This window comes from Mauremys reevesii, linkage group 18, assembly GCF_016161935.1.
Source record: "Mauremys reevesii isolate NIE-2019 linkage group 18, ASM1616193v1, whole genome shotgun sequence".
NCBI lineage: Eukaryota > Metazoa > Chordata > Testudines > Geoemydidae > Mauremys > Mauremys reevesii.
The window spans coordinates 31,787,209-31,812,825 of record NC_052640.1 but is presented as its reverse complement, the minus strand read 5'-3'; the positions used below and the strand labels follow the sequence as shown (position 1 = coordinate 31,812,825).

Here is a 25,617-nt window from a genome sequence, read left to right as displayed (position 1 = left end):
GGACGTTCGGGACCTCCCGGCTCCATTAGTGTGGCTCAGCTGCCAGGATGGAGCTGCACGCCCTGGGAATATGCCAACTGGTGCCATGCACAGCAGCCTGTCTGCTTAGCAGCATGCCTGTGCCCTAAGCACATCACTCCAGCGCTGCACCCCATTGAATAGAGTCCAGCACAAGAGCCTGCTGTCCCAGCCCTCCAAGGAACGGGCCCTGCTGTCTGAGAGAGACCTCTCCCTCCGTGAGCACCATGTCCCATGACAACTATGTTCCTCCAGGGCCCTGACAATGTCTCCAACGGGGGAGGTTCATGAGTGCAGGAGTCAGAACTCTCATGGGAGCAGGGCTTAGACTGTGGAACTCCCTGCCACATGAGAGATGAGACCACAGGCCTCAGAGGGATCAGAACTCAATGCAAAACTCATCTCTTCAGCTTAGCTTCCCCTCAACAGCTCTCCACATGCAGGCTGTCTTCACTGCCAAAGAATGTGTTTTTACACTGATAATGGGCACAGGAGGATAGGCGAGGTCAACCATGGGCAGGGGAATAGTGTTGACCCATGGTAGGACTTGACAGTGGGCTGGCTAACGTGCAGTCATGACCCTCCTGTAAAAAAAATCCATCTGTTTTGCAGAGAAGACAATAGCCACAGGCAAGATAAGCCATAGTCAACCTCACCCACTTAAACACACCAGAAAAAATAATGCCATGGCCTTTCAATGAAGAGAGAGTTTGTGTGATTGTAATTGGACTTTAGTAGCTTGGCAGGGATTCAGCTACTCCCTGATGATGCAAAAAGTCTATAAATAAATAAAGAGTAAAGGGTGGGGATCAGCAATTCAGTGAGAGAAAGGTTGGCTGGGGAATCAGCGAGACCGGGACAGTGATGTGACTAAGCAGACCAGGCATGGGCTGAGATGTCAGTTTCTGGCTTGCAATGGGGGTAGAGCTGAGCACAGACTGACTCTGCCTTGGATAGGATCTCTGAGACAGGCCTCAGCCACAGACTTCAGATCCAGATCTCAGCTCCCCCAAAGGTCAAAGCAGCAAGGTTCCCCCCCACCACCACTTTTCAGAGCCCCCTGTGGAGTGGGGCTAAGCCTCTGGGCAGGGCCGGCTCCAGCGTTTTTGCCGCCCCAAGCGGCGGGGAAAAAAAAAAAGCCGCGATTGGCAGTTCCACCGCTGCCGCTTCATTCTTCGGTGGCAGGTCCTTCCCTCCGAGAGGGACCGAGGGACCCACCGCCGAATTGCCGCCGAAGACCTGGACATGCCGTCCCTTTCTGTTGGCCACCCCAATCACCTGCTTGCTGCACTGTTGCCTGGAGCTGGCCCTGCCTCTGGGGAAAGGCTGGTCCCTCCCAGTCTGCGAAGCGGTGTGCTGGAGGAGGTGCTTGGAGCAGTGCCAGCCAACAAGGGTTTCCAGCTCGCGTGCTGAGCCCATTCCAAAGACCACTGTAGTCTGTGGAAAGATTCCCACAGATTTCATAGAATCTCAGGGTTGGAAGGGACCTCAGGAGGTGTCTAGTCCAACCCCCTGCTCAAAGCAGGACCAACCCCAACTAAATCATCCCAGCCAGGGCTTTGTCAAGCCTGACCTTAAAAACCTCTAAAAACCTTTCAATTGGCTTCCAACCAGGGCCACTGTGAGCAACCGCCTGAGCGGTATGAAGCCATTTCCCAGCCCCAGCACATGGGAGACCATTCCTGGCTAATGAGCAGCCAGAGTGGGGCTTGCTGTCTGCCTCTCCCACAGCCCTGCTGGGTGGAACTGGCCCTGCTGTATTGAACCTCTCACTGTGTGTTTACTGAGAAATCTCAGCCAGTCTTGAAACCCCACCCCTGCTGGCAGCTGCCAGGTGAGCCAGGAACCTGTCGGCTTTCTAGCCCATCAAGCCTGCCTGCCTGGAGCTGGGTTACGGATAGGGCCCTCTCCACTAGCCACCAATGCAAACCTGTCCTGTGGTCAAGTGGCACCTGGCCCCAAAAGCCAGTGGCTCCACAGGTGAACAGCAGTGCCTGCCACAAGCTCCCAGCCCTGGCTGTTTTATCTGCATGCTCCGTGCCCTGGGCTCCTGCCATGGTTGGTAGGGCTGGATTTTGCTGTGCCTAGCAGGAGAAATGGGGAAGGAGTGCATGGTCTCCAGTGACAATGTCTTTGTTGATGTCAATGCTGCAGATGGATACAAACAGTTCTGTTGTTCTCAGCCCTGGAAGGGAGGGTTGTGAATGAGCTCTCTGTGCTGCTTGAAGTGGGAGGAGAGTCGAGCCAGGGAGCCAGCTAGGGTGGTGGTGAGAGCTCACTCTCCGGACATTCTCCCTCCAGGAGATGGTGGGAGGGTCCAGCCCCAGCTCCACTCCTGGGAGGAGAGACTGAGATCCTGGAGACAGCAGGCACTACTGGGAAGAAACTGCCTGCCCTGAGGCTCCAGAGTCCCAAGCTGATGGCATGGCCCTGGCACAATGGAGATGGCATAGGGAAGGTGGCCACAACTTCTAGAGAGGGGCGAGCTGTCTTGTAAGAGCTGGCACTGGGATATCTACCCAGGAGATTCCATGTCGAAGCAACATTCCAGCACCCTTTGCATGCAGTCTGGTCCCACTGAGCCCTGGAAGAAAAGGGAAGTTTGCAGAGAGGAGCTTAAGCCAAAGAAAAGGTGAGGTTCACAGGGTTTTTTTACCGTGTATCTACTACAGTGGGGTGTGTGTGTGAGAGAGAGAGAGAGAGAGAGCATGCAGGGGGAGTGTGTGTGAGAGAGGCTGTGCAGGGGGGATTGTGTGTGGTGGAAGAATGGAAGGGGGTAAGGAGGTGATAGTGTTTGTCTGTAGTGGGGAAGGGCGAGCGTACAGTTAGAGTGCCGAGTTGTTGTATGCAGTGGGGTAGCAGAGTCTGTGTGTGCCAGGACACTGTGTTTGTAAAGAGTCTGGCTGTCACTGAGAGTGTTTGCAGGTGCAGCAGGGAGCATGGGCTTGGGAGAGGGAGATGTATGGGGAAGAGTGAGAGCCCTCCTTTTCCTCTGGGATGCCTGCTCTGCAGGAGGAGTGAGGAGTGCCATTGGGGACATGCTTTCGGGGCACGGAGGGCTGCAGGGGTGGGGGTAATTGTGGGAAACCTGCTGTCTCTGGGGTAGCAGTGGGGGCCATATGTGTCTACAGGAAAGTGGGGGTAGCTGCGCGGGACATGCTGTCTGGGAGGGGCAGTTGGGGCCATGTTCTCTGCGGGGGCACAGCTGTGTTACTCTCATTAGGAAGGTGGCATACACATGGTAAGCCTGGCAGCGACCATGCCCTCTGGTCCCCCTGCTAACGGGGAGCCACAAATAACAGGAGCTGCTCCTTGCAGCCTGCCTGCAGGGCTGCAGCCTGAATTAATTATTAATCCACTAACCTAAGGCAAAGTCAATACTGAGGCTAGGCTAAGAAAGCGATCCCAGGCGCATTGGCTTATAAACATCCCAGCAGAGGCCAGGCCTGGGTGGAGCAGAAAGTCCTCTCTAGCATCCCTGGGAGCAGGGGAAATGTCCCCTCCACTCCAATGACAATGGATTGGGGATTAGCGACTCCTCCTGCAGAGCCAGTCACTGGCTGGAGGAGGCAGTTACTTGGTTCACTGCCCCTGTGTCAGGATTTACAGAGCTGGACTCCAGCTAATAGGCTTTCATTGATATCTCTGTAGCTTGAGTTTAGCCAACATCCTGCAGTGTCCTCAGCCCAGCCTTGGGCCAGTGCATGGGAACCAGGAAGTGAAACTGACAAGAAATAGAACAGGAAACTGACCAGCCTGTTTCACTAGCCCTGCTGAGTAAAAGGCAAAAAGTAAACAAACTGAATGGGCTAGGAAAAGTGAGTTAGATGCTTAAAGTGAGATTCTGCTTTGAATGTGTCTGCAGCAGTGACCTTCTCCATGCTCAGCAGACCTGCTACCTGTTTGTGTCCGACTCACTTTTCCTGACTTTAGTGACCAAACAAACAAAAACCCCAATAACGTTTGACTGCTCTTAACTCCTGGAAAGTCACACAGCTCTGGGAAAGTGAGCCAGATTGTATTCTGGCTTGTGCATAATTATCATCATCATCATCATCAATAATAATAATGTTTAATAAGTATCAGAGGGGTAGCCGTGTTAGTCTGGATCTGTAAAAGCAGCAAAGAGTCTTGTGGCACCTTATAGACTAACAGACGTTTTGGAGCATGAGCTTTCGTGGGTGAATACCCACTTCGTCGGATGCATGTAGTTTCCACTTGGGAGATGTATGGGGAAGAGTGAGAGCCCTCCTTTTCCTCTGGGATGCCTGCTCTGCAGGAGGAGTGAGGAGTGCCATTGGGGACAGGCTTTCGGGGCACGGAGGATGGAGCATGAGCTTTCGTGGGTGAATACCCACTTCGTCGTGAATACCCACTTCGTTTCCACTACATGCATCCGACGAAGTGGGTACTCACCCACAAAAGCTCATGCTCCAAAACGTTTGTTAGTCTATAAGGTGCCACAGGACTCTTTGCTGCTTTTAATGATTAATAAAATATTAATCATAAATACCTACCTCTCATGTAGCACTTTTCATCAACAGAACTCTCAACTGAGTTTCAATGACAAGGCCAGTTATCTGATCCCAGAACACAATGGTGTCACTGAAGCTGTAATGTGGTCTGCAGAATTTTAATGACCAGCAATGATGCATGGGAAGGCACGAGCCCAGCTTTGCTCTCTGATCCCAGGGCTGGCTGTCAAAAACTGAGCGCATTTGTTCTGGAGGCACAAGAAACATGAAAACCATTGTACGATTTTTGTCGTCCCTCCTCAGGGAAGAGATGCTCCTTATAATTGTTTCCCTGTCAGTAATCACAGGTGTAATTAGTGGCAGAGGGAAGGATCGTGGCCCAGATTCTAATCACGGCAATACGTTCACCTCTAGTGCTGTGCTTAAAGTCATGGCTTTGCTGTACCCTTGGTAAAGAAAGTGGGAAGGAGTGAGTTTTCAATGCAGGCAGTTTGCTGATGTCACAACCCCTTTATGCTCTCATCACTCATCTGAAAGCTATTGACCAGGAGTGACAATGGTGATCTGCACACAGACTTGTGCTAGTTTCACTATAATGTGCTTTTAAATCAGTTTAGTTAAATCAGTGAAAAACCTTGCCTGGACGCACCTAAATTGATTTAAATGTGTCTTACATAAATTTAGTTTAATTTGGCTTCTAATTGGTTTAAACTGAATTGACAAAAAACACTTTTAAACCAATTCAAGAGTGCATGTGGGTCTTTGCACTACACCAACTTAAGTTGATTTAAAAGCAATTCAGTTAAACCAGTACAACTTTGTGTGTAGCGAAGGCCGCAGTGAGAATGGCTTGACTGACAGGCCCTTTGCACAGCAGGTTCCATACACATAGGTAGGGCCCTACCAAATTCACGGTCCATTTTGGTTAATTTCATGGTCCTAGATTTTTAAAAATCATAAATTTCATGATTTCAGATATTTAAATCTGAAATTTCACAGTATTGTAACTGGGGTCCTGACCCAAAAGAGGTTAGTGGGAGGGGGGCGCAAAGATATTGTAGGGGGGTCGCGGTATTGCCACCCTTACTTCTGCGCTGCCTTCAGAGCTAGGCGGCTGGAGAGTGGCAGCTGCTGTCCAGGAGCTCAGCTCTTAAGGCAGCACTACCACCAGCAGCTTTGCAGAAGTAAGGATGGCCTGGTGTGGTATTGTCACCCTTACTCCTGCGCTGCTGCCTTCAGAGTTGGGCCCTCAGTCAGCAGCTGCCATTCTCCAGCCACCCAGCTTTGAAGGCAGCAGGGCAGAAGTAAGGGTGGCATGGTATGGCATTGCCACCCTTACTTCTGCGCTGCTGCTGGCAGTGGTGCTGCCTTCGGAGCCAGGTGCCCGGCCAGCAGCCGCCACTCTCCGACTGCCCAGCTCTGAAGGCAGCACAGAAGTAAGGGTGGCAATCCTGCAATCACTCTACAATAACCTTGCGACTCCCCGCAAACCTGTTTTTGAGAAACATTGGTCTCCCCCATGAAATCTGTATAGTACAGGGTGAAAGTAAACAAAAGACCAGATTTCACGGCAGAGACCAGATTTCATGGTCCATGACGCATTTTTCACAGCTGTGAATTTGGTAGGGCCCTACACATAGGGCAGCCTTTTACTGCTAGTGATGGTATTTTCTTTCTATTGTGTAAAAAGAGATTTATTCCTACTTCAAAAAGAACAGGAAAGCTTATGCTCAAACAAATTTGCTAGTCTCTAAGGTGCCACAAGTACTCCTGTTCTTTTTGCTGATACAGCCTAACACAGCTGCTACTCTGATTCCTACTTCAGCAGCCAGAGAACCCTGGTTACCTGTGTGAAGCACCTTGGCCCAGATGCTCAAAGGGATTTAGATGCATTTCAATGGGAACTAGGCACATTGGAGAATATGGGCCCTTCTCCCCACCTCAGCAGCTTCTGCATGGCAAGGGAGACACGTTTACAAACGCTCCCACTATGCTGCTCATTTTTACATGCTGGGCACTTTGTGGGGTAGAACAGATGCTTGAGCCAGCTGGGTCTGTCAGAGAAAATCTCTCTGTTTCCAGATTAGGCTGTAATAATAATGCCTTGCATTTCTACAGCACTTTCATACCAAAGCCCTTTGCAAACTAGAGTGTATAAGGAATTCCTGCACTCACCACTGGATGGCGCTAGGTGTGAGTGTGCTGGTGGAGGGGCTGCTGTATTTTGGATGAGCTGTAAAACCAAAGCCTTGACCATTAGTTGGTGTGAAAGATTCCAACTCACTTTTCACACGTATCAGGGTAGTAGCTCTGGTCCTGGCCCATTTCTGGCTATGGTGTCATTGATAATCTCCTGTTCTTCACATTTCCCCCTGCATTTTCAGTTGGATGCAGGACTTAATATCCTAAATTGTTGTTTAGTGTTTTAGGATTCTGTTAAAGAGCTGCCATGTTCCACCCCAGAGATAGCTGCATGGCAGTTCTGGGTGAAGTGATTCCTTTTTTGGCCTCCTTTGGGCTAGAAGCTGCTATGAGAACATAGGCCATTATCTTACCATTACTGCCACTCTTGAGAATAGCTACAAAACTGTCCCCCGAAGAGAACCTATTAAACCCCACTCTCTTCTCTGCCAGACGTGTTTGCTGGCCATTTGATAAAATCACCTTGGGGGCTATAGAGGTTGGAGTCAAGAGCCATTAGGTGCATTTCAGTGGGGCTTAAGGGGCTGCTTGTCTAATGGGACAAACGATAGCCTGACCCTATTACGTTTATGCAGCAATGTGATGTTGCATCTGCAGGTTTCAAGGCCACAGGAGGTGAGTTATGATGCAACTGCTCCAGTAGTAGTTTTCCTGTCTAGCATGGAGGTAGAATCATAGAATCGGAGGACTGGAAGGGATGTCTTCTAGTCCAGTCCCCTACACTCAAGGCAAGACTAAGTAATTATCTAGATCAGTGTTTCTCAAACTGGGGTCTGCGAGGGTACTCCAGGGGATCCGCAGGCATCACAGATCTGTGATATTGTGAAGAACTTCAAAAAGATCTCACAAAACTAAGTGATTGGGCAACAAAATGGCAAATGAAATTTAATGTGGATAAATGTAAAGTAATGCACATTGGAAAAAATAACCCCAACTATACATACAACATGATGGGGGCTAATTTAGCTACAACGAGTCAGGAAAAAGATCTTGGAGTTATCATGGATAGTTCTCTGAAGATGTCCACGCAGTGTGCAGAGGCGGTCAAAAAAGCAAACAGGATGTTAGGAATCATTAAAAAGGGGATAGAGAATAAGACTGAGAATATATTATTGCCCTTATATAAATCCATGGTACGCCCACATCTCGAATACTGTGTACAGATGTGGTCTCCTCACCTCAAAAAAGATATTCTAGCACTAGAAAAGGTTCAGAAAAGAACAACTAAAATGATTAGGGGTTTAGAGAGGGTCCCATATGAGGAAAGATTAAAGAAGCTAGGATTCTTCAGTTTGGAAAAGAGAAGACTAAGGGGGGACATGATAGAGGTATATAAAATCATGAGTGATGTTGAGAAAGTGGATAAGGAAAAGTTATTTACTTATTCCCATAATACAAGAACTAGGGGTCACCAAATGAAATTAATAGGCAGCAGGTTTAAAACAAATAAAAGGAAGTTCTTTTTCACGCAGCGCATAGTCAACTTGTGGAACTCCTTGCCTGAGGAGGTTGTGAAGGCTAGGACTATAACAATGTTTAAAAGGGAACTGGATAAATTCATGGTGGCTAAGTCCATAAATGGCTATTAGCCAGGATGGGTAAGAATGGTGTCCCTAGCCTCTGTTCATCAGAGGATGGAGATAGATGGCAGGAGAGAGATCACTTGATCATTGCCTGTTAGGTTCACTCCCTCAGGGGCACCTGGCATTGGCCACTGTCGGTAGACAGATACTGGGCTAGATGGACCTTTGGTCTGACCCAGTATGGCCTTTCTTATGTTCTTATGTTATCTACTCCTCCCCCTCTCTAATTCCCAGAGGCTACTGAAGCCAAATTGGGAGATTTTAGGTGCTAGAAGTCTGGCAGCGCAGCAGCGCTAAGCAGGCTTCCTACCTGCCCTGGCTCCACAGCACTCCTGGAAGCAGCTGGCACATCCCTGCAGCTCCTGGATGGAGGCCGGGAGTCTCCATGTGCTGCCCCCGCCCAGAGTGCCAACTCTATAGCTCCCATTGGCTGGGAACTGCGGCCAATGGGACCTGCAGGGGCGGTGCCTTTGGGAAGAGGCAGCACACAGAGACCCCCTGAACCCCTGACCTAGGACCCGCTGTCAGAGGGGTGTGCCAGTCGCTTTCGGGAGCCACCTGAAGTAAGCACTGCTTGGGTGGAACCTGCACCCCCTCCCACACCCCAACTCCCTGCCCCAGTCCAGAACCCACATCCAAACTCCCTCCCAGAGCCCATATGCCGAACCCCCTCCTTCACCCGAACTCCATCCCAGAGCCTGCATCCCACACACCCCCTGCACCCCAACCCCCTGCCCCAGCCTGGTGAAAATGATTGCTGGGGGAGAGCAAACAATGGAGGAAGGGGGGATGGAGTCAGCGGGGGGGTGGGGCCTTGGGGGAAGGGGTGGGGTGAGGGCAGGGCCTGGAGCTAAGTGGATGGGCTTGGAGGTCCCCAAAAAATTTTAAATCAAAATGGGGGTCCTCGGGTTGCTAAAGTTTGAGAACCACTGATTTAGACCATCCCTAACAGATGTTTGTCTAACCTGCTCTTAAAAATCTCCAATGGTGGAGATTCCACAACCTCCCTGGGCAATTTATTCCAGTGCTTAACCACCCTGACAGGAAATTTTTCCTATTGTCCAACTTAAACCTCACGGGTATTCCTGGTGCTGCCATCCCAGTGGTATCAGCCATTTCAGTCAGTGCCTAGATAGATCCCCTCCTAACCTGGAGGTGTCGGGGTTGGAAACACAGACTGATGTTTGATGATGATGCCTGTGGTTGCTGATGGGGTGGCTCTTTGTCATAAGCCCAGGAGGAGACTATCTTTCCTGCGTCAAGCCTGGGGTCATAGCCACTGGGCCAGAGGAAGAGAAATTCTGCTGGGAGCTGAGGTGCCAGGTCCGTCTTGAATGACTCGGAGGAAGTGAGGCATTAGAAAGACCATAGCTGCTGCTGCCAGGCTGGTGGGAAGGGGATCAGCTTTCTGATCCTTGTGCTCAGGTACGAAGGCTGCCAGGGATACACCAGTGAAGGGTAGAAAGGACAGCAGCAGAGAGGCCGTTTGTGAGAGCATCCCCCCACTGCCCCTGGGAGGTCTGCCTATCACTAGACGATGCCAATAGCCAAAAGGCTGGGACCCTCCTGCCCCCACCCAGCTTCAGATCCGGAACTCTTCCTATGGGCCAGGCTTAGTGGAAGGGAAGCAGCTAGCTCTGCCCAAGACACTAGGCTGCAGTGTTGGGTGTCAGGGATAAGGGAGTCCTGTTACCAGCTGCTGCCCTCAACCTCAGGATCCATTTACAGGTTCCATTCATTATTCAGTGAGATGGGAATCTCAGCAGCAACCAGGCGGCACTCAGCGCTTAGCCCTCTCCCCTTCCTCGAGAGAGAGAATGGACAAGGGAGGAATCCCCACTGATACAGAGAGGGCACTGATGGGGGGAAGTTCACACAGGTGAAGGAAATTACAGATTCCAAGGCCAGAAGGGACCATTGTGATCATCTAGTCTGATCTCCTGTATCGTACAGGCCAGAGACCAGCCCCCAGATAATTCCTAGAGCAGAGTGTTTGGAAAAACTTCCTATCCTGATTTAAAAATGGGGAGTGATAGAGACTCTAGCAGGAGGGGAGGGATAGCTCAGTGGTTTGAGCATTGGCTTGCTAAACTCAGGCTTGCAAGTTCAATCCTTAAGGAGGCTCTTTAGGGAGCTAGGGCAAAAATCTATCAGGGGATTAGTCCTGCTTTGAGCAGGTGGTTAGACTAGATAATCTCCTGAGGTCCCTTCTAACACTGAGATTCTATGATTCATTTTTTCTTTTTTCAGGGGAGGGCTAGCTCAGTGGTTCAAGCATTGGCCTGCTAAACCCAGGGTTGTGAGTTCAATCCTTGAGGGGGCCACTTAGGGCTCTGGGGCAAAAATCAGTACTTGGTCCTGCTAGTGAAGGCAGGGGGCTGGACTTAATGACCTTCCAGCTCCCCAAGAGAGATAGGACTCTGGGTAAATTGCTCTCACTGTTAAGAACATACACCTCTCCTCTGTAACACTCTTAAAGGTGACAGGGAGGGCAGAGACCCCACAGTGTTATGCTTATAAGAAGCACACAGGGTCTTTTTCAGGGGAAAAGGCAATACATCACATTTATTGAAGATACAACAATTAGCATATGCATTCAATAACACACACAGTCCTGCCAGTCAATGTTATAGTTACCAGTCCATAGTCTGGATCAATCTAGTGGCCAGTTAGGTTGATCACAGGTAGGTAGGAGCCAAGTTCTGTCAGTCACAACACAATGCTCCAGAGAAGACTTGGCAGGAGGAACCCAAAGTTTCATGGCAAGGCACCCTGTTTATATAGTGATTTTCCTTCCTTGGGACCAATGAGTTTTGCACCATCATGCTGTAATCAAGTGTTGTTTGATGAGTGCTTCTTTTCTTAAATTGCTTTTCTCATCCTTTATCTTATTCTTTCATTAAGTCTCTCAGGGAGTTACCCCAGGCTGGTTTTGATCACAGCTCTCTTGTCTCCATTGATAGGTGCCTGTCTCATCTTTAGAGTCATCAATCTGCCCTCCTCTGATATTCCAATAGGGACATGTTGCAGCCTCCTGGCACCCTTGCGTTTGTCTCCGGTTCCTCCCTAGAACATCTGGTTCAGCAATGGCCTTCACACTTATCTCTTAACACCCATTCCTAATTCACACACAAAACAGAATTAATTTACACAGAACATTTTGAACAGGAACATCAGTTTGCAATGCAGAAGAAAAACAATCATGGCATTCTTTGACTTATTTTAAAATGCTAAGCCTACAACAAAGTGGTGACCCTGAAAGGTCTGTTACTGGCATGAAATCAGCTCAGATACAGAATTATACAAAATACAAACATAAAATCCTACTACTACAACAGGCCTGGGCTTGCTCTCTCTCTCTCCCCCCCCTCCCCCTTTGGTCTACACATGGTAATGTTTTTGGAAGTATGAAGGGGCCTCAGTTTCAGATTTTTGCCCTGAGCCGCCCAAAACCTTTGTGGGCCTTGCCTGGAGCTCAGCATTGCTGCAAGCAGCTGTCCCGTCCCCAGGTAGCATGTCTCCTTGTCCCGACACAGAGGACAGCATTGCTGCAATGCAGTCACTCACACGCAGCTCCAGCCTCAGTGTCAGACCTTGAACCTGCCCATTCCCTCTGCTCCTGGGACTTCCAGAGAACTCATCCCTTGCAGGTTGCGGCTGGCGGTTTGCAGGTGCTGTACCCTTTTCACTTCCCTCTGGTCCCTGCTGGCTGGCTTGGGGCTTCCTAGACAAGCTGAGGGGATCAGGCAGGAGGGGCTGTGCTTCCCTGGGCCTAGGGTGGGGTGGGGTGGTAAGAATGAGTGGTGTCCCTCTGGATCCAGGATCAGGTGCATCTCATGTGCCTATGAACTATGGAACTAGAGAGCAGCAGGAGACTGTCCCTGGGGAGGCTGGGTTGCGGGGCTCAAGAAGAGGAGAGCCCTTTCCTTGGAGAGCAGGTGACAAGTTTACTGCCCCATGGATATCTATAAGGCTGTCCTGGCAGGTGCATGTCTGTGCACTGCTGCCCTCTGTGGGAGTGAATCTGACGTGTGTGTCCTGCTACCAGGTGCGTAGACTTAGGCTACGTCTACACTAGAAACTTCAAAGTGCTCCCGCGGCAGTGTGGTCACGCACAAGCGTGGTAATCCACCTCCATGGGGGGAATAGCTCCAGGCGCTCGGCGTCTGTCCACACTAGTGCTTTAAAGTGCTCAAACGTGCTGCATGATTTTTCAGCCCCCTGAGCCAGCAAGTCAGAGCGCTATAAAATGTAAGTGTAGAGAAGCCCTTACACCAGGTTATGTGTATTTCTGGGCACCTCTGCCCCTGCTTGGATGGTTTGGCTTTCATGTGTGTGCCTGTGTGCACAGGTGGCTCCAGGCCCCTGGAAATTAGTCTGAATGATGGATGCAGGTCCCCAAGCACGCTAGGCCTGCACACACCTACAGAAAGCCACGGTCCCTGCCCTGGCGAGTTTACAGTCTAAAGAGAGAGGGAGCTGGACAGGAGGGCAAAGTCAGAAGGCCTGGGACCCGCGTGACCGGGGCGGCTCCAGGCACCAGCACGCCAAGCGCGTGCTTGGGGCGGCAAGCCACAGGGGGCGCTCTGCCGGTTGCCGTGAGGGTGGCAGGCAGGCTGCCTTCAGCGGCCTGCCTGCGGAGGGTCCGCTGGTCCCGCGGGAGGTCCGCCGAAGTCAGGGGACCAGCGGACCCTCCGCAGGCAAGCCGCCAAAGGCAGCCTGCCTGCCCTGCTTGGGGCAGCAAAATGCCTAGAGCCAGCGCGTGACCCAGCGACGCACATCCCGTTACACACTTGCCATCTGTGTGGCAATGCTGGTCCCTCTGGGCTCAGATTGGCTGCTGCTGTCTCCCACGCACACTGAACTGATTGGTGTGAGTGTAGGGTGAGGAGGGGGCTGTCTGGAGACACAGAAGGTCAAATGGTTACAGCAGCTTCTCTGGACTCCGCGGGCACAGCATGGGCTTCTTTAGCTAGCAGTGCCCATGCTCTGGTCTAGACTCACTGGAGCCTGTGGGTGGGTGCAGATTACTGTCCCCTTTTGCCTGCAAGCTGCTGCCTTTGCCGTCCCTGTTGCGCCTCGGCTGATGCCCTAAGCTAAGCAGTGCTTGAGCAGGAGGCCCCATGCAGCGTGTCCAGCGTGTGGCTGGAAGTGAAGCTGGTGGCGAAGTAGGAGGAGGTGCTCCACCTGGAGCTGTGCTGTGCAGTGAGACGTGAAGCCAATGACCTGAGCTGCTTTGGTCCAGCCCTTGTGGGAATGTCATGGGATGCTCAGCATGGGATGTTTCCACCACCCACGAGACTGCTACTGTTGCGGACATGAGAAACAGCCCAGTGCCACCTGGCGGCGAGTCAGTTTCTGCTGCTGCCCACAGGAGAGAGCTTGGCCCCTGTGAGTATCAGCAGCGCTTGGTGGCCCTTCCATTCCTTGGCTTCCCCCAGCTTAAGCTGCTCCCCCCTCCAAGGGGCAGTCCCTCTTTGCAGGCTGTGAACACTCTGCAGGGACTCCTAGGGCTAACGAGCCATAGTGGTGAAATAACAGCTTCCGCAAGAGGAAAGCAGGAGCAGAGCAGGTGGCCAAGTGCCCCAGAGTGAAAACCACTGGTTAATATAAAGATGACGGCTTAACGTTCTGTACCCCAGCCAGAAGAAAATGGGGCTGCGTCTAGATCCCACCTGCTGGCCCACAGTGCTGTCCTTCGAAGCTGCTGGGCCTGCCATCTCACACAGGGGAACTGACCTTTGCTGTGGCTGAGGGAGCAATCCAGGTCTTAATTATTGTCTACTTCCCGCCTATAGTCTAAACCAGACCTCAGGTCTAACAAACACAGCCACCTTTCACCTGGAATCCATACTCACCCACACACTCAGCTGGGCCCTTGCTCACTGTCACTGTCTGAAGATCTGTTCAACACCCAGCGGGTAAATTGAGACAAAAGGGGTCTGATTCCAGTCCAGCCAACAGCCCCACCCCCCACAACAAACTAGGGCTCTTGGCACTCCAGCCTCCCTGCCTGGCTGCATCCTACTCCTGACTCACTAGGGCACACCCAGAATTCTCTGGCCGTTGGCCCTCATCCCACGGAGCCTGGAAGCCAGACTTTGCGGATCCATGAGCTTCCTTCCCACCCAAGGATTGGATCCCTAGATCATGCCCTAATCCACCCCCTGGGAACCCCTGGTGTGAATTGGTTCCTGACAGACCCCCATGGTTAATGTACAGAAGGCTGTGCTCTGACAGACAGCTGGGCCGGAAGCTGCTCACTCCGTCATCTTTCTCCAGCGATTTCAGTAGAGCTCAATCTACTTCACTTAACAGAGAGAGAAGCTTCAGCAGTGACTTGATCATAGCCTATAAGTAGCTACATGGGGAACAAATATTTAACAATGGGCTCTTCAGTCTAGCACACAAAGGTCTAACATGATCCAATGGCTGGAAGTTGAAGTTAGACAAATTCTGACTGAAAATAAGGTGTAAAGATTTAACAGTGAGAGTAATTAACCATGGGAACAATTTCCCCAGGGTGTGGTGATTCTCCATCCCTGGCAATTTTTAGATCAGGATTGGATGTTTTTCTAAAAGCTCTGCCCTAGGAACTCTTATGGAGCAGGTCTCTGGCCTGAGTGAGACAGGAGGTCAGATGATCATGGTGGGCCCTTCTGACCTTGGAATCTAGGACTCGCCCACCATTTCTGTAGCTCAAGCAGCTGCACTTGGCACATACAGGCTTGTTTTTACCATCCCAGCACTGTGTGCCTAAGCTACTTTTAATAGTTACCCTGGTCTTCTGGGGTTGAGGTTGCTGGTATTTCTCACCCTTAATGCGCCTGTGTTTTGTCTGGAAATTTCTCTAGGTTTTTTTTAAGTGATTTAGAATTTATCCATGAGAGGAGTCAGTGTTGGGGTCTTTAACCTGTCAATGATCCCACACTTTCACAGGCCTTGGGTGGCAGGCCAGTCCTCGCCCACAGACAACCTGCCAACCTGAAGCATATTCTCACCAGCAACTGCACACCGCACCATAGTAACTCTAGCTCAGGAACCAACCCATGCAACAAACCTCAATGCCAACTCTGCCCACATATCTACACCAGCAACACCATCACAGGACCTAACCAGATCAGCCACACCATCACCGGTTCATTCACCTGCACGTCCACCAATGTAATATATGCCATCATATGCCAGCAATGCCCCTCTGCTATGTACATCGGCCAAACTGGACAGTCTCTAAGGAAAAGGATAAATGGACACAAATCAGACATTAGGAATGGCAATATACAAAAACCTGTAGGAGAACACTTCAACCTCCCTGGCCACACAATAGCAGATTTTAAGGTGGCCATCCTACAGCAAAAAAACTTCAGGACCAGACTTCAAAGAGAAACTGCTGAGCTCCAGTTCATCTGTAAAGTTAACACCATCAGCTCAGGACTAAGCAAAGACTGTGAATGGCTTGCCAATTACAGAACCAGTTTCTCCTCCCTTGGTTTTCACACCTCAGCTGCTGGAACAGGGCCTCATTCCCCCTGATTGATCTAACCTCGTTATCTCTAGCTTGCTTCTTGCTTGCTTATGTATACCTGCCCCTGGAAATTTCCACTGCTTGCATCCAAAGAAGTGGGTATTCACCCACGAAAGCTCATGCTGCAAAACGTCTGTTAGTCTATAAGGTGCTACAGGATTCTTTGCTGCTTCTACAGAACCAGACTAACACGGCTACCCCTCTGATACTTAACCTGTCATTGTGTATGCAGGGCTCTCTAACTCCACCAGGTTCCCAGGGGACACTGAGTAGTGAGCCTGGGGACAGAAGGCCTGGAGCCTCACTTCCCGGGAGGCCTCTTAGAGGTTAGGGGGTTGCTGAAGCAGACTCAAGCCCTGTGGGAGTCCAGGGGAGCCTGAGGAAGAGCAGAGAGGAACGGGGTCCGCAGCAGGAGTGCGGGCAGGCCCCATCACCCCTAGCGGCTGAGATGTGCACTTACGAAGCATGCAGCTGCTGTTTCTGATACCTTGTCAGTTGTTTTGCTGTTGTCTGTTTGCAGCTGGTTGGAAAGGATGTCACCATCCAAGCAGCCAGGAGAAAGCAGGACCTGATGAGAGAGGTGACATGGTGAGATCAATTAGCTGTGTGTCCCTCTCAGCAGAGGACACTTTGGCAACGGGCCAAAGATGTGAGGCTTCCCACAGGAAATAATTTAAATGTGTGCTTGAAAAACTGCTTGCTCCTTCATCCCATTCTTGAGTTTTTCAGGGGACTCCTTTGGGCCCAGAATGCTAGGAGGTGGTGTGTGATTTGGAGCAGTGGTTCTCAGCTTTTCCAGACTACTGCCCCCTTTCAGGAGTCTGATTTGTCTTGTGTACCCCCAAGTTTCACCTCACTTACAAACTATTTGCTTACAAAATCAGACATAAAAATACAAAAGTGTCACAGCCACACTATTACTGAAAAATTGCTTGCTTTCTTATTTTGTCTGTATGCTAGTGCTTTTTATGTAGCCTGTTGTAAAACTAGGCAAGTATTTAAATCAGTTAATGTACCTCCTTGGAATCTATGAATTTATTAATTTTGTTAGAAAAATAATTTAAAAATACAACTGGTTGAGAATTTTTGGATGAACCATTTTTCATCAGAAAATGCTGATTCGTCAAACCTGAAAACCTTTGTGGGAAAAGGTCAGTTCTGACAAATGTCTTGCTTTGAACATTTTTTGGAAAAAATGGTTTTGAAATTGTCAGAATGAAAAGTTCATTTTTTCGGTTTGGAATGATGTTCTGTTTCTAAATGTCAGCTAAGTAGAGTAAAAATGATAAAAATTATAAAGGTCAAAATTGAAATGAAACACTGAAATTATTGAAACAAAACATTGGGATTGACTCAGATTGTTGGTTTTGCAAAAAATTTTGAAATTGTAACTTTTCGTCCTGCTTTGGGAGAGGACATTTTTCTGAAATCTCAGCATTTGTCCCAGGGCAGGAAAACGCTTTCCCTCCCAGCTCTATGTAAAAATGACAATAGCCATCCTCAATTTGGCAGCTTGGTCGGAATGTTCTTTATCCCTGTTTGATGTTCTTCCTTTGTCCCTGAGGGCTTGTCTGCACTACCACTTAAGTCTAAGTAACTTATGTAGCTCAGGGGTGTGAAAAAGCCACTCCCCTGAATGATGCAAGTTACATCGACCTAAGCACTGTCCATACCAGTGCTAAGTTGGCAGGAGACGCTCTCCCACCGACACAGCTTCCACCTCTTGTTGAGGTGGAGTAATTATGCTGACGGGAGAGCATTCTCCCATCGGCACAGTGCGTCTTCACCAAATGCGCTACATCAGTACAAGTGTAGTGTAGACTAGCTCAGTGGCTCTCAACCCTTCCAGACTACTGTGCCCCTTTCAGGAGTCTGATTTGTCTTGCCTACCCCCAAGTTTCACCTCACTTGAAAAACTACTTGCTTACAAAATCAGACCTAAAAATACAAAAGTGTCACAGCCCACTATTGCTGGCTTTCTTATTTTTACCATATAATTATAAAATACATCAATTGAGAGTATAAATATTGTACTTACATTTCAGAGTGTAGTGCGTAGAGCAGTATAAACAAGTCATTTCTGTATGAAATTTTAGTTTGTACTGACTTCACTAGTGCTTTTTAAGTAAAACTAGGCAAATATCTAGATGAGCTGATGTACCCCCTGGAAGACCTCTGCATACCCCTCGGGGTACATATAACCTTGGTTGAGAGCCACTGCACGCTAGCCCTCAGATCTGTATACACAGAGCAGAGTCTGGTAGTATGCCTGTGGAACAAGCTATTACCATAGGACAGGGGTGGCCAACCTGTGGCTCTGGAGCCACATGAGGCTCTTCAGCTGTTAACATGTGGCTCCTTGTATAGGCACCGATTCCAGGGCTGGAGCTACAGGCGCCAACTTTCCAATATGCCTGGGGGGTGCTCACTGCTCAGCCCCTGGCTCTGCCCCAGGCCCGGCCCCCATTCCACCCCTTCCCGCCCCCTCCCCTGAGCCTGACGTGCCCTCACTCCTCCCCCATCCCCCCAGAGCCTCCTGCACACCATGAAACAGCTGATCGGGAGGTGCAGGGAGGGAGGGGGAGGTGCTGATCGGCGGGGCTGCTGGTGGGCGGGAGGTGCTGGGAGCGTGGGGATGGGGGAGCTGATGGGGAGCTGCTGATGTATTACTATGGCTCTTTGGCAATCTACATTGGTAAATTCTGGCTCCTTCTCAGGCTCAGGTTGACCTCCCCTGCCATTGGAAATAACACTAACCCTCTCTGTCCCTAGGCATTTCTGGTGAACCCAACATCTGGGTATGGCAAGTGGCACTAACTCTACTGGTTGGTTTCCTGGTTGCCATAGATCAGTAAATTAACACCTCTGTGTACAGACAGTCCATCCCAAATGGAGTGATGGATTTTTAAGGCTAGCAGGGACCGTGGTTATCTGGTCTGATCTGTAGTATAACACAGGCGAGAGAGAATGTACCCATTTCTTCACATATGCCTTTGTTTCATTTCTTTGTTGCTCCTTTCCACTGCTCTGGCTGCTGCACCAAAACATTAGCATAAACCCACAACTTCTAACCACGCACACATTAACAACAATGGGCCAGATTTTCAGAAGAGCTCAGCTAGCAATAAGGGGCAGTGAGGGTAATTAACCATTGGCTCAGTTCACCAAGGGTTGTGGTGGATTCTCCATCGCATGCAATTTTTAGAGCAAGATTGGCTGTTTTTGTAGAAGCTTTGCTCTAGTTCAGGTGGGATGGATTCAGGGAAGTTCTCTGGCCTGTGTTATGCAGGAGCTTATGCTAGATGGTCACAATTGCCCCTGCTGGGGTAATAATCTAGGGATCAGAACTCTTTTCTTCCCAGAGATGTTTGTGTCCTCCACATCTCCTCTCCCTTTCCCGTCTAGGGTGACCAGACAGCAAATGTGAAAAATCAGGACGGGGGTGGGGGATAATAGGAGCCTATATAAGAAAAAGACCCAAAAATTGGGACTGTCTCTATAAAATCGGGACATCTGGTCACCTTATTCCCATCCCTTCTACCTTGGCCATCCTCTCACTCTCTCTGTCTGTCTCTAGAGAGTTACTGAAGCTTATCTCAGGTTGCCTGCCTCCCTAATTGCTCCTCTCTCTTTGATTTGCAGGTGACCGCAATGCTGCAGAAGAAGAAGAACTGGAGGTCCATGTGCAAGGGGCTTGTTCTGGGAACTGTCCTGACCAGCTTCATGCTGCTGCTGTACTCCTATGTGATTCCACCCCTGCAAGTCAGCATGATGGAGTGAGTGAGTCCCTCCTTGCCATAGGGTCTGGGCTTTCTCTAGAACAGCTCCTTTCCATCCGCTCAGAAATGCTGGCTCCAGGGGTGGGGAAGGGCTGGCTCAGGGGATTAGCAGATGGGGTACGGAGCCACATTGGGTCAGCTCCAGCCCAAGTGGATTCAATCAAGGAGTGAAATGGTACATCTACACTGCAAAGAAAACCTCCCAGCAGTGAGTCTCAGAGCCCACGTCCACTGACTCAGGCTCACGCCACAGGGCTAAAAATAGCAGTGCAGACGTTCCTGCTGGGGCTGGAGCTTGGGCTCTGAGAGACACATCCCTGGCTGGGTTTCAGAGCCTGGGCTCCAGTCCGAGCCCTGGCACCTCCACAGCTATTGTTAGCCTTGTCTCGCAAGCCCGAGGTGGCTGCCCTGGGCTCTAAGGCTTGCTGCCACTGGGGGGTTTTGTAGTGTAGTCATCCTGAAAGTTGTCATCTGTGTGAAGTCAACTGGGGGGCTCAGTCCAGTTCTACTGGACAAGGATAAATGTCAGAAAACAACGCCCCAGTTCTCAGAAGAGCAGGGGTGGCTCTAGCAATTGCGCCGCCCCAAGCAGGGCGGCACGCCGTGGGGGGCACTCTGGCGGTCGCCAGTCCCGCAGCTCTGGTGGACCTCCTGCAGACGTGCCTGCGGAGGGTCCGCTGGTCCCGCGGCTCCGGTGGAGCATCTGAAGGCATGCCTGCGGCAGGTCCACCGGAGCCGCCGGACGACCGGACCCTCCGCAGGCACTCCTGCGGGAGGTCCACCGGAGCCGCCTGCCGCCCTCCCGGCAGCATGCCGCCCCAAGCGTGCACTTGGCGCGCTGGGGTCTAGAGCCGGCCCTGCAGAAGAGAGCCTATGGCTGGAAGAGCTCCCATGGCAAAGTTGAGCCCCCTTGGCTGAGAGGCTTGCTCAGCTGCCTCTGCCTGTGATGGGCCATTCTGATCTGGGAGCCATTACCCACCTGCTTTCTCACTTGCACACCTTTGAGAGCTACAGATGCAAAGTGCTGCATTAGAGCTTGCTATTGATGTGTAATTATTATCTAGCCATGGTGGACAGTGGTAGATGGACAGTCCTGCCTTGGCCAGGTCCCTTCTAAAGGAGAGTTCAATCTCCCATCTCACTAAATTATCCTGAAGCTGCCGACAAGAGGCCAGTGGGTGCCAGTCATGATGGAGGCGTTTCTGATGGGGATGCGTGTGTTAGAATTGGGCTGAGACGCACCAGTCTTATTGCACATGGGAACAGCCACCAGATTGTACACACACCAGGGTAGCAATAGCCCCATCCATTACAGCCTCCGATCACAATGTCCTCCCCAGTCCCTGGGCTTCTCACACTGAGCCTGAGCTATCGTCATCCTAGAAGCAGATCTCTGCACTCTGGGCCACATGCTCTATATCTCAAATGGGAAGGGAAAGGACAATTGGTAGCGCAGAAATGGCAGAACGGTGAAAACCTCCAGGCTTCTGCTGATTCACAGGGACAAACTCCTCCTTCTCCTTGGGGTAAATGGAGAGGGCTGTCACAGAGATGGAACGATAAGGGCTGCACTATTGTAGCATTAGAGCCAATATGGGACCGTGTTGAAGACTAAGGAACATTCCCTGGCCAATGAGAGACAGCCTGGTCCCCACCTCTTAATCAATCCGGGGGTAGGGTAAGGTTTAGTCTGACCCTGTGTGTCCCCCCACCCCTCCCGGCAGCAGAGATCAGCGGGGCTTGCCCACTTTAAAAAACGACTACTCCAAGGAGAGGTTTCAGAGACTCTAATAAGTCCACCAGGGACTTTGCTATTGCTAGTGATTTTATGTGGAAGGTGCTCAGATCCTGCAGTGATGGGCAGCAGGATAAAACTCTTTACATAGATCAATAGATAGATTCAGAATAGGGAAGATCAGACTTGATGAGTGAGTGTTTGCTGCCACACACAGATTTAACCTGGTGAAGGGGAGAGGAGACAAAATCCAACAGCTTCAGTTATTGCAAGTGCCAAAGGTCCCGTGATCCAGCCAGAAAAGCCCCTGAGTGAAGAGAAGGGGCTGGATTCCAGTCTGTGTCACCCTGGTGTAAATCCGTAGTAACTCCAGTGAAATCCTCACTGACTTTACTGTTTACCCCGCTGTTCTTGACAGGTGCTGGCCTCAGGCTGCCGTGATTCTCTGAAAGGACAAACTTGCTTTCAAATCTTGGGGCCAAATTGTGACTTCAGATTGGTGGCAATTGAAGGCAGAGTTTAGTTCACTAAATTTGTACCAAAGGATGTCAGCTCCCGGGGATTGGTTGGCTTGGGAGTTGGGAATGGAGTGTGGAGCCTTTCGCCCCAGCCATTGTTTCTAGCCAAGCCCAGGACAGCAGGGTGGAATGGAAGTTAGGAGCCTAACTCCTTTTGAGCATCCCCCATAGTGACTAAAGCGGCTCTCATCTGATGACTGTACAGTGGCCAGGGTTACTTGCAGTGATGTCAGGCTAGTTCCTATTGGGCAGGTGTGCACATCACCCCTGCACTTATTGGCCCTCTTGCTGGCAATGACAGCAGAGAGGCTGAGCACTGAATGGGCCATGGACCTAGCCCAGGTACTTCAGGAAGAGGCCCTGTCAAAACAGTTATACAGGGCTTGGTTTCCTCTCCACCTCACGGCTGGTCCCTCAGTGGGGGCAGTGTGTGCCGGGGAACCCGCTGTGTGGCTGTCTGTGCTGTACCCATTCAGGGGATCAACAGAGGACTCTCGTGCCCAGAGCCCTTGAGCCAGCACCTTTCCCCAGAGCTGAACTCCCTTGGAAAGGAATGGCTCTTTTCTGCAGGGCCCTCATGGCTGATCTAGTCTGGTCTGAGGGGGGATTTGATAGCTGCTTTCAACTACCTGAAAGGGGGTTCCAAAGAGGATGGATCTAGACTGTTCTCAGTGGTAGCAGATGACAGAACAAGGAGTAATGGTCTCAAGTTGCAGAGGGGGAGGTTTAGGTTGGATATTAGGAAAAACTTTTTCACTAGGAGGGTGGTGAAGCGCTGGAATAGGTTACGTAGGGAGGTGGTGGAATCTCCTTCCTTAGAGGTTTTTAAGGCCCGGCTTGACAAAGCCCTGGCTAGGATGATTTAGTTGGGGGTTGGTCCTGCTTTGAGCAGGGGGTTGGACTAGATACCTCCTGAGGTCCCTTCCAACCCTGAGATTCTATGATTCTATGATTGTGGTTGCTGAGCAAAGCCAGCACAGAGATCCAGCCCTCATGGATGTGCCTGTTCTTTCCTTTCCTCCAGGATTCCTATCCCTTACTCCTGCTCCTCCTATCCTGCCCAGACCAGGGTGCCAGGTGTGGCGAACAGCACCCACAGTCCCCCGGGGCAAGAGTGTCTGCCCAAGCTGGACATCATGTTCATGAAGACACACAAGACAGCCAGCAGCACTATCCTAAACATCCTCTTCCGCTTCGGTGAGAAGCACCGCCTCAAGTTTGCCTTCCCCAATGGCCGCAATGACTTCTACTACCCCTCCTACTTTGAACGCAGCCAGGTCCAGGACTACCAGCCCGGCATGTGCTTCAATATCATTTGCAACCACATGCGCTTCCAGTACCAGGAGGTGCGCAAGCTACTGCCAGCTGACACCATCTTTCTGACAGTGCTGCGGGACCCCGCCTACCTCTTTGAGTCCTCCTTCCACTACTTTGGGCGCATCATCCCCCTCACCTGGAAGCTGCAAGGTGAGGACAAGCTGGCAGAATTCCTCCGTGACCCATGGCACTACTATGATCCTAACGGGTTCAACGCTCACTACCTCCAGAACCTGCTCTTCTTTGACCTAGGCTATGACAACAACATGAATGCCAACAGCCCCTTGGTGGACCAGTACATCCAAGAGATCGACCAACATTTCCATCTGGTCATGCTGTCGGAGTACTTCGATGAGTCCCTAGTGCTCCTGAAGGACCTGTTGTGCTGGGAGCTGGAGGACATCCTCTACTTCAAGCTCAATGCCCGCAAGGACTCCACTGTCTCCAAGATGACGGGTGAGCTCTATGAGAAGGCCACCTACTGGAACCTCATTGACGCCAAGCTCTATCGCTACTTCAATACCACCTTCTGGCGCAAGGTGGAGGCCTATGGGTGGGAGCGAATGGCCAGGGATGTGGCTGAGCTGCACCGGGAGAACGAGAAGATGAAAAGCATCTGCATCGATGGAGGGCGCCCAGTGGATGCCAATGCCATCCAGGAGTCCTCCATGCAGCCATGGCAGCCGCTGGGCCAGAAGTCCATCCTGGGTTACAACTTGAAGAAGAAGATAAACAAGAAGCACCAGAAGCTGTGCCGCAAGATGCTGACACCTGAGATCCAGTACCTGACCGATCTGGGCGTCAACCTCTGGATCACCAAGCTCTGGAGCCACGTGCGGGAGTTCTTAAAGTGGTAACATGTGAACTGCAGCTGTCCCCAACTCCCTCCCCTCTGCTGTCCCCATCCCCACCCAAGAGAAGAACCAAGTGATTTCATTTTCATTTCTTCCTTACGTCTGTTGGCTGGATACGGGACATGACGCATCGGCAGTGATCAGAACTGGCTTGAGGCTCCAACAGGGAATAGTAAGTTAGAGACCACGCCTCCCACCCCTATTCTCGAGATCTGGTTACACAGGAGAGAAGAGGAGCCTCTGACACTTGCAGGTGGACATTCACTGGGGTGTGAGTAAGGAAAGAGTCAGTTGGCCAACCCTCCTCCCACCTTGCTCCCCAACACCATCAGTCTGGGTTGCTCCTGGGTCAGCTTCCACCACTGCATCCTCAGGTCAGTGCTGCACCACTGAGTCCAGCCATCTTAGCCTGCTAACCTGAATGAGCTGAGGGCAGGCCCTGGGGAGCACGACCAGGACACGGGACACTAGAACTGATTACAGTATCTTACTAGTTGTTTGCGGGTTGCTTTTCACAATGTTTTTTTCCCTTCCTTCTATTTGAAAGCATTGGGGGCAGCGTCTGTGACAGTGGGATCCCAGCCTGGGTCCGTCACTCATGTTAATAGCATTATATGTGTCACAGTGTAAACAGGAGACAAGCTATAGGGGTTGCAAGTGTGTGTGTGTGTTTGTACTATGTGTTTGTTGTGTGACCAGTACTCTGCAGCAAACATTGGTCTCTCTAGGTGTGTCACTATGTCACTGTGTGTATCTCAGTGCGTGCAGGGTGTACATACAGGAATCTGCGCATGGTTGACATGTGGTGGCTATGTACAGTACAGTGAATGTCCAGATCTTGTGTAGGGGATGTAAGAGGTGTGTGTGTGTGTGTGTGTGTGAGAGAGAGAGAGAGACCAACCTGTTATTGGGTGTATTGGGATCTGTGTGCATATTTCACTCAGTGTGTGTGTGAATGTGACCAGCCTGTTTGCCTGCATATCTGTTTAGAGCTGCACAAGTCACACTATGGCTGATACACCAGACAACACTCAGCACTCTGTCCATTCTAGAGACAGCCGTTTGCACTGATTCATACTGGCCTAGAGACTGTCAGTTCCATGTAGACCATATACAGTCTGTGTGTGAAGGTTAATATGTGTCTACATGCTAGTTTTTATCTGCATCAGAGGGCTTAGTTGGCCACAGTAGTCTTCTACCTGCACTGACTCAGACCAGTCCATATATGGAAAATAACGCCCAAGGCAGCGGTCCTTAAATACATTAAGATGGCCAGTGTGGCACATTTAATCAAACTGGTTCTCCCATAGCACTGATTTTGAACAGTCTATGCATGAGTCATACCACTCCGAGAGGTATATATTACCAGCTCAAGCTGCACCTAGCTCAACCTCTATGTACATGTTTTTATGGCGTTCAGTCTGTAGTTGGCCATCGGTCCTTATAGCACATTATTGACTAGCAGCCAGCAAAATGATGATATTGTTTGAAACAGCATCAACACTTGCGTTTCGGGCATGTATAAAAACCCCACTACACAAGCAGGGGCGGCTCTAGGAATTTGGCCGCCCCAAGCATGCTGGTCCCGCGGCTCCGGGGGACCTCTTGCAG

The 25,617-nt window shown here is 50.7% G+C and overlaps 1 protein-coding gene across 5 annotated transcripts in view; it reads left to right on the top strand.

The window, feature by feature from the left end:
• The window catches only part of GAL3ST1 (galactose-3-O-sulfotransferase 1), a 40,592-nt gene extending 14,975 nt beyond the window's left edge, over nt 1-25,617 (top strand). The window contains exons 1-4 of one of the 5 annotated variants that reach the window (XM_039505754.1): nt 16,359-16,391; nt 16,913-16,954; nt 19,446-19,579; nt 22,860-25,617. In XM_039505754.1, coding sequence (XP_039361688.1) covers nt 19,455-19,579; nt 22,860-24,009 — 1,275 coding nt within the window. In that variant the 5' untranslated portion in view covers nt 16,359-16,391; nt 16,913-16,954; nt 19,446-19,454 and the 3' untranslated portion in view covers nt 24,010-25,617. Of the gene's footprint in view, nt 1-2,258; nt 2,651-16,358; nt 16,392-16,912; nt 16,955-19,445; nt 19,580-22,859 lie in introns of those variants that run through there. The other 4 variants (XM_039505753.1, XM_039505752.1, XM_039505751.1 and 1 more) reach the window with 4 other exon arrangements.